The sequence below is a fragment of the Agelaius tricolor genome, unplaced genomic scaffold, assembly GCF_023055355.1.
Source record: "Agelaius tricolor isolate 1412-34295 unplaced genomic scaffold, bAgeTri1.0.p SCAF_6, whole genome shotgun sequence".
Lineage (NCBI taxonomy): Eukaryota > Metazoa > Chordata > Aves > Passeriformes > Icteridae > Agelaius > Agelaius tricolor.
In genome coordinates, this window is record NW_027269266.1 from 4,221,342 (window position 1) to 4,230,317 (window position 8,976).

General features: G+C 44.0%; 1 protein-coding gene across 1 annotated transcript in view; it reads right to left on the reverse strand.

The window, feature by feature from the left end:
- PRKAG2 (protein kinase AMP-activated non-catalytic subunit gamma 2) overlaps positions 1 to 4,664 on the reverse strand; it is a 217,303-nt gene extending 212,639 nt beyond the window's left edge. Inside the window, exon 1 of the mRNA XM_071428545.1 lies at positions 4,426 to 4,664. Within this exon, the coding sequence (XP_071284646.1) occupies positions 4,426 to 4,545 (120 nt within the window). The 5' untranslated portion in view covers positions 4,546 to 4,664. The remainder of the gene's footprint in view (positions 1 to 4,425) is intronic.
- Positions 4,665 to 8,976: the final 4,312 nt, after the last annotated feature.

Sequence of the window (8,976 nt, forward strand, 5' to 3'; positions counted from 1 at the left end):
TTCATTCCTAGATCACACTGGAAACTGATTTCTTTTCACCTTTGAAAGAATTCACTAGATTATTCCCCACCTGCACTTCCTAAAGCGACTCCTAGACTGAAGTGCTGTTCTTATCAGCCCACCCTGCAATTACCAGGAGACAAGAAGCGCCCTGCAAAAACTGTGACAGAACAAAATCATTTCAGAGTGATTTATTAGGCATGCAGCCACTAATGACTTTGCAAGTGTGGAAAGCAAGATGGAGGGGCAGAGCCTGAGCCAAGAGTAGCTGTCAGAACATCATTGTCATCTATTGGGTTAGAAATATTTAACCCATCTGATGATCAGCCTGGCATCCCCCCATAACACCAAGCCTGGAAACAGCAATAAATTTTGACATTGAGGAGTCTCTTCAAAAATCACAGAGGCTGACAAAGAAAAGGGAGAAACTGTGCAGAGATGTTTCTTTGTGTGGCATAGAAAATAAAAAACCCTGATCTCCAATCACATCCTTTTAGTGCATCAACTCTGCTGTCAGGGCTGAAGTACCAGAGGCAAGAGCCACCTCACTGAACTGACAGGTGTTCTGATATTCATTCACAGATGTTATTTTTGTGGTTACTGTGAAAAAAACTTCTTGTTCTTTTGAATAAAAAGTCACCTTGCGATGTCTTTGGGAAAAATCCAAAGAAGTGCCAAGTTCCTGCAATTCCCACCTGCTGGGAGCAGCAGGTGCTTGGCACCTGGCATAGTGAAGCTCTTGAGAGAGGTTCTGCCCTCAGTTGTGCTCATGTAAATACAACTTAACTTTGCTAGCACTGACTGAACCATCCCAGAAGAAATTAAAAGTAAACAAGAGCAGAATATTTTTTTTTTCAGCACCAGGGGCCTACAATGGTAACGTTAACATTAGAACAGATCGATTTTGCCAGATGACAAAAGAACATTCTGATCTCACTGCTGTGCGCTCCTACTCAGCAGACAATTGCATCCCATCTCAGAATAGAGTTTTAAAAATGTTCAAAGCAATGTGCAAGCATTAACTTCTAATGGCTTAAAAAGGAATTTTATAATGCTAATGTCTTCATATTACAGCTATGATGCATCTAGAGAGCAAAGGTTTCTATTTAAATCTGTAGCAGCTTTCAAAGATATTTGGACCAGAAATTTCCATTTAGGCATCTCTAATTGCAAGACTTCTGAGTGTGCTGCTGGGACAGACAGAGGTTGATATGACCTTTACAAAGGCTCCTGCAATTATATTCTGGTCCATCTAAATTACTAGTTTAAGACAGTGGTGTATCTACAAAGAAAACAACAACCAAACAAGATGTTCCATCATCCCAGCCATTTAACAAACACTCCCTTGCCATGCTGCAGAATTCAGTGGCCCCTATTTTATTCTTGGCTACTGAACACAAGCTGAGAGCAGTGGGGAGAGCCAGCCTGCAGGAATTTAGTGATGCACCACCACTCCCAGAAGTACAGGCAGGGCACAACCCACCTGTGCTGAGGGAGGCTGAGCACAGAAAGATGGTGAAAATAGAGAAAATAGAGTGTTTCAAGATTTTTTGTATCATGTCTTGTTCTTCCTTGAGAAAAATGTACCTGAGAAATGCCCTGGAGTGTTGCAAGCCACAAACCTGCTTTCTTCAATTGATCTGTTTTTTCCTCACTGTCAAAAACAAACCCAAAACAATAAAACTATGTGGGGAAGGGAAGAAATGCATACAACTTTCTTTTCAGATATCCCTATTATTCCAGAATCTTCTAACCTAATTATAGTGTATTTTGCATCCTTCCCTTTTTTTCCCCCCGATATATATTATTTTTTTCAATCAGCATTTCTGCATGACCAATAAATATGTTTTAGGTCAGCATACATCACAACAGTACCTCTCTGTCCCACTGCTTTCTCCTTCAGAATGGACTCCTCTCTCCCCTCCTACTCAGACCTTGTTAGCTCTTCTCTTGTTCCTAATTTGAAGATCCAAATGAGCATGAATTACATGTCTCAGCAATAAACATGATCTCACAGAAACACAAAGAAGAGGATGAACAAAATAAAAATTACAGTCTGGTGAAAGCTCCCTTGACAACTACAGCTACACTGACAGGCGCCACTGAAATAATAGGAATGATGCTTCAAAACAACAGCCAAGACAACGTTATGAAAGAGAAAAAAAAAAACAGTCTAAACAGATCTTTTCAAATGCAGATTCTTCTGTCAAGTATGGAGAATGTGAAAAATGTTCTTTCTTATAGCACAGCCATGTTCAAACTCTGCCAGATTACAGAAAACCACCAAAAATATGAGTACAACCATGGGCTCAATAGTCCATTTGAGGAATATTCGAATGATGCAGCATGGAAGAGAAAGGTCATACTTTGGGGATGGAGAGGAAGGATAGAAGGTGTTATCTCATTACCAACTGGGTGAACCACAAAACTGCTGACTTCAGTGCAACATCAGGCATTTGCAAGCTTGTGTATCTGAGTCCCTACCATTACCCAGGTGACAAACTGCATACCAAAAAGCCAAGAGATGATGAACATGAAAAATTATGACCCACTACTAAAAAAATTCCATCCAAGATAGAATTAAGGTAAAACTCATGAAGAAAGGTTGTCGATGGATTAGGGAGTAAATTAGGAAAAAAGCATTAGCATTCCTCTGTCAATAATGATTTAGTGCTAATGAGTTCCTTAAGACCTTTTTTTCCTGTTAGCTTCACACCATAAAAGGAGGAAAATTGTTCTAAGCTCTGGTGTGGTCAGAGATACCTGCTGATCAGCAGGTATTTCAAAAACACCAGGTGGATGCTGTAAAATCCTGCAACAACCACAGGAAAAACCAAAAGTACCTATGGCTCCTCAGCAGGCAGAAAATGCAGCTCCTGAGAGCAGCAGTGGGGATCCAACTGCACAAGAGTTTCTGGCCAGACTGAGTCAGAGGTGGGGGGGCAGTGGAAAGAGATGGCAGAGACAATATTGCAAGCAGGGTGGGAAGGAATAATGAGCACAGGGAGAGTGGTGCTTTGGTGTGGTACATTTTATTTGCTGGTATTTTACATCCCTATTGTGAAGTACTACTGGCAACATGGTAAAGTTTATTGCCTAAAATCTTCTGTCACAAACACATAGGCAACACCCATTTCTGTTAGCAGAAACAGACCCTTTTCTTCTAGTACTGAATGCGCTCTGAGCTCCAGAAATTTGGCTTGGGCTCTTGGGCTTGCATTCCTCCCCAGAGAAAAATAAAATCTGCAGAAGAGTCATGTACTTTTCCTCCATTTTATTCCACACACTCGAGACACCTAATAAATTTGCTTTGATTTCTTATTCTTTCCTAAAACAAAGGAAAATCTTACAATCACAAATATCTTTTTGCTCCTTGGTGGCCTGGCAGAGATACGGGTAGAACTGTTTCCCACTTTTATATAATGGGATTTAAAATAAACTAATAAACAAAACAAATCAACAAAAAAAGAAACCAAACACCAATAACCAATAAAACAACAGAGGGCACAGAGAAGATACAAGGACTTTGCCATTTCTTGCCAGAAGCACTGAAAACAAAAGTACATGAGGACTGAGAATAGAAAACTAATAGCTACATGGATCACAAGAACATCCTAATAGTATAAAAACCCAGTAATTTAAGTTTTGAAAGGCATGTAATTCCGAAGACGGAGCCAGTCAGCTTTTTAGTACTCACTGGAAATAGAAACTTTTGATCTGTGGTTATTCTGTATCCGTTTCTAGAATTTCTTGCATGTTACTTTATAGTGGAATACACAGAACAGAGCTGGTGAACAGGCTGCACGGCTCACTAGTTTTCTCCACTGTGAATCCAACTGCCCTGCTCTTTAAGCAGTGACCAGACTGCTTGGATCCAAATCTGAGCCAGCTCTGGGTTCCCCAGCCCTGGGAAACTCAGAAGTGGATTAGTCTCGAGAGGGAAGAATCAGATTAAACGCCGGTTCAGCCACAGGCAGGGACAGTTCCCGGAGCCAAAGCTGGGAAAGTTGAGAGCAGCGTTTGGGGGTGAGCAGACCTTCAGCCATACCGTGCTGCGAGTCTGAGAGGGAACTGGGTGAGACGAACTGAGCCAAACCCACAGCCCAGGGCACTTGTGCAGCAGGGAGTAAGAGTCACTTCTGAAACTGGGATAGGGGGACACACCTCCGTGCCAGGACCCTGCATCCTGGGCTCCCAGCACTGCAGGGGAGTGGGGCCATGACCCCACTGTTCAGCCCCCCCAGGTGTGCAGGACCCGCCTGTTGCGGGGTGCACCCCCAGCCCAGCACGCCCCAAACTGCAGAGCTCGGCAGGAAACACAACAAACACGACACCTCTCCCTGCCTTTGCTGCGCTCCACGGCAGAGAAAAACATGCCCAAGCCACGCCAGCTGCCGAACGGGAGAAGAGCGAGGAGCCACTTACGGGGATGTGCACTCGCAACATGAGTTTCTTGTGGCCGGAGCTTTTCCTCCTGCTGCTGCTGCTGCTGCTGCTGCTGCTGCTGGAGGCATCTTTCTTCTTGTCCATGGCAGTGCTTCCCATGCCTTCACCCAAGCGTGGTGCTGAGCGATGGATCTGGAGAGGGAGCCTCCTCTTCCACCTCTCCCCACCGTCCCACGGGCCGCAGTTACTCCAGGCTCCTTATTTTCTTTTTTCTTTTCTCTCTCTTTTTTTTTTTTTTTTCCCCTTCCTAATGGCCTTAGGAAATTTTGGGGGGTGGGGGTGGGGGGAAGCAAGAGGAGGGGGGGAGAAAGAGAGAAGCCGAGGGAAGGGGAGGAGTTTCTCCAGCTCCGGTCTTTAATCCCAGCAGCGAGGTGTCAGGGGGGACCTTCGCAAGAGCATGAGATGCCCTCACAGACGCTGCTCCCTTTCTCACTCTTCCGCCCTTTCAAAAATATCCGGAGCATCCTGGGGGAGGGGGGGAGAAAGTTTCCTTCCCCTCGCCCAGCTCGGCCGCACTCTCACAGAAAGAGAGAGAGGAAAAAAAAATAAATAAAAAAACAACCCCCCAAACACCCAAAGGCTAGAAAACCCGAAAAGGGGAAGCGCTCGGGCGACGCTTCTGGCAGACTGGGGAGTCCCGCGGGGAGCCCGACCGGGGAGGGAGGAGGGAGGGAGGGAAGGGGGTCAGGAGGATGGGAGGAGGTGCCCGGGCGCTCCGAGAGCCCCGGCAGGGTCCCCAGGAGCTGCCAAACGAGCACCACGCAACTTTCCCGCAGTCCGGCCGCTCCCCGCGGCTGCCGCTCGGCCCGGGCCGCCCCGCCGGCCCCTCGGCGCGGGGAGAGCAGCTGGAGCCGTGCCTGCATTCCCGGAGCACGGAGGTGGGCGAAAAGGCTGCGTTTCACCTTGCCAAAAACGCCCCGGGGCGGCGCGGCTCCTCTCCCTCCCGACCTCCCAGGCCGGTTCCTCGCCTCCCTCCCCGCAGGGTTTCTCCCGGCCGTGCCCTAAGCCGGGGGTATTTCTGTGCCCCCCAGGCACCGCTTCCCAGCCGCACTCCCCAGCAAGGAGGGGGCCCCGGCAGGCTTCGTTCCCTCCGGGTAAAACCCCGGGCTGCCCTGCCTCTGCCGGGCTGACAGGGAACGCGTGCCAAGGCCGGGAGGGCCGCAGTCCACTCCTGAACGGAGATTTTTCCGCTCCCTCCCTCCCTCCAAAAAGCCTTCAGCGCGCTTGCAGATTCAGCCGAGAGAAAGAAGCGGCTCAGCCCCCGCGGGCCAATGGATTTGGCGTCACCGGGTCCCAGAGAAGGAAAAGTTTCCAAATCCCTTCACCTGTGGCTGTGCTGCTGCCCAGAGCCTCCCCACGGCAGTGCCACCCTGCTGCCAGGCTGCCACCAGGGCTGAGAGCCTGGGACAGCCAGGACAGAGAGGTGTCTTTACTTTAGGGCGGCAGGTGGTTTAAACAAGCATACACGCTGCATCAAAATATGGGGGTTTGTTTCAGAACTGCCTCTTCTTCCCTTGACAATCCCTTGCTGAGAGCCTCGGACAGCAAGGACAGAGAGGTGTCTTTTCTTTAGGGAGGCAGGTGGTTTAAACAAGCATACATGCTGCATCAAAATATGAGGGTTTGTTTCAGAAGTGCCTCTTCTTCCCTTGTCAATCTCTGCATCTTTTTACAGTGCCTGAATTTGAGGATAAGGCCAAGCCCGTTACAGGCACAGACATTTGCTCACAGTGCTTAAACTCAGATTTTTCCTGGTTCAAAGATGTGCATGTATGCATTCACAAAGCCAACACGGTAATCACTCCCAACAAATCTTAGGGGAGTCTATAAAATAATGATTGAGGAGAGAAGGGAGAAGACTTTTCACCAGAAATCTTATCTTCTGAAAAAAATACAGGGTTGCAGTGGTTATCATCAAAAAATACAAGAATTCAGATTTATTTCCTGCCTTATGGAAGTTGAGTATTTCAGGTGCAAAGCTTGGTCGGGTGTAAAGCCTGTAGCCACTTCTCTAAAACCATACAGAATTAAATAAAGATGTGACCCCTTTAATGAAATAGACAATTGTCCTATAGGTTCCTACAGAATGTCACAGAAGGAAACAGACCTGGAAATGAAACAGGGGTTAAGATCACTGACAGCAGCTCAGGAAGGGATGTGGATGGGTCTGTAACACCTGCTTTCTCCCAATATTTATATAAACTCTGCCAACAAAGTGCTGTTGCCAAGGGAGAAGGGAATGACTGGAATAAAGAAATTAAAAAATTACTAAGAAGCATGCCTATGAAAAAACTGTCACAAGATTTTTCTAGCTACTGTGGTGTTGAAGGTTAAAAGATCAGGGAAGAAAAAGTAGAATTTCTTTAAAAGGATTTGAGCAATTGGTATTTTAAGCACGCAGATATTCTGGCCATTCTTCATTAAATTAAATAAATTAACTAAATTAATTAATTAATTTGAGTTGGAATAAAATCTACCATATAAATACTCCTTTCCCTTGTTTATGCAAAATTGTTTCCCACGATATTATAATTTATTTTCTACATTTAGTATTTTAAATCTAAATTAATTCTTCTTCTTTTAGATTATTTGTATGAATAATTGTGGTTATTGTAAAAGAAGTTTCAGAAAGTGACATAAAGGCAGCATGACCAAACTCCCAAACCTAAAAAAAATCCACAAATCAACCTCCCTCCACCAGGATATTGCCTTAAGCATGTTTATCACTTTCAGAATACCATAATAAGGAGTTATCCTTATTTTTTTTTTTCTTTTGACCCTCTAAGATCTCAAATATGACCTTTGATTCTCCAGTCATATTTTTAAACTTTTCATTGCAGCTCTGAGGATTAGACACATGTTAAAACAAACAAACAAACAAACAAAAAAGAAAACAAACCACAAAAAATACAACAAACAGCAAAACAAAGCTTAAATCCTCCTACAGCTGCTATACTTCAGGAGCTTGACTCCTTGTAAAATCAAGTGTTAATAAGACCTGACTTATTTCAGACATTAGGGCACCACGTTTTTATACCACTTAGCTTTTTATCATTCATGGATAAATGTAGCCAGCATTTGAACAAACAGCACTGTCAATACTTTTAATGAGATCTGAAGTTATTTTGATTGATTTGTCTACCAACAACCACGTTTTCAGATGCATGTAAGCATCAAAATTACTAATTTCACAGACAAATGGGTACTTAAACACTTTGGAGAATATCATAGAATCAGAGAGTGATTTGGGTTGGAAGAGACCTAAAGATTATCTGGTTCCAACCCCGTTCCCATGGGCAAGGACACCTTCCACTAGACCAAGTTTCTTAGAGCTCCATCCAGCCTGGCTTTGAACACTTCCAGGGATGGGGTTTACATTTATCACCCAAATACTTCCAGGTTTCATAACCCCTCAGGGGGGCAAAGCAGAACAGCATTTCAAACACACCAGCCACACTTTGCCTCTCCCCAGCACCACTGGAACACTTCCCATTATAACTCAGCCCTACCTGCAACTCAGCAGAAGCAGCACATTTTGGGCTACACCCTGGCACAGGACTTACCCTACTTAATCCTTAAATACAGGTTGAGTCAATTTTTCCATAATAAATTTCCCTGAGTACATTGCTATGTTTCTAAAATAGACATAAAACTTTCCTTTGAGCCTTGGTTGTACTGATTGTAGTTGCTGGAAGGAAAATAATATGGCACCAGCAAACTTTGGTGCTGAGGTTCCAAATGCAATATGTAGAGATTTTCTAAAGGCTTTAAATTTCACTGAAAAAGCATATCTAAAAAAAAGTGGTGAATGGGGAGAGCTATGTGAGTTGTTGGTGGGTTTCAAATCTTTATTCAAACCAGCATTTTTTGATAATGCTTTATAATTTGTTGTTGGTAATACCATATATATTGCCTTAGAGAAAAAAAGCTATCTGTGAAAAAAAAAACCCTATCATTTTTTCTCTGCAGATGATATATTAATCAGACTGTGAGTATTCAATGTAGATTTTTCACACATGCAATCTGTAGGTATATTTTAGGCACAGACTCCTGCAGAAGTCTCATTTTGGGTGACTACATTTCCCACCATAAATAACGTGTATATTCCATACCAGGGTAAATATTGTAATTTCTCAGGTCAACCACATTATTTCTTAACTATATATATACACATATATTCTTATTTGGGACTTTCAAACCTTTTAAAAACGTTTCCAGGATTTAGAGACAAGTTTTTAAAAATCAAGACATTTTGAAGTCTGGAAGCCCAAGACCTTGTTTGGCTGTATCCCAGCACTAACTATGCTTAATTATAGCTATTTTTCTCTTTATTCTCTTCTTACATTAATATTTGTCCATGTTGGTTTCTGCACTTCCTCCTCTGCCTCTCCCTTTCTTTTCACATTTCACCTCTCATTCTCATCCTCCTGATGTTGTTCTCCATCTTTCTCTCTTCTCCAATTTGCCACTCAGTTCTTTGAGCACGCTTGAAGTGGATTGCTTGGTTTCTGTTCAACACATTTATTAGAT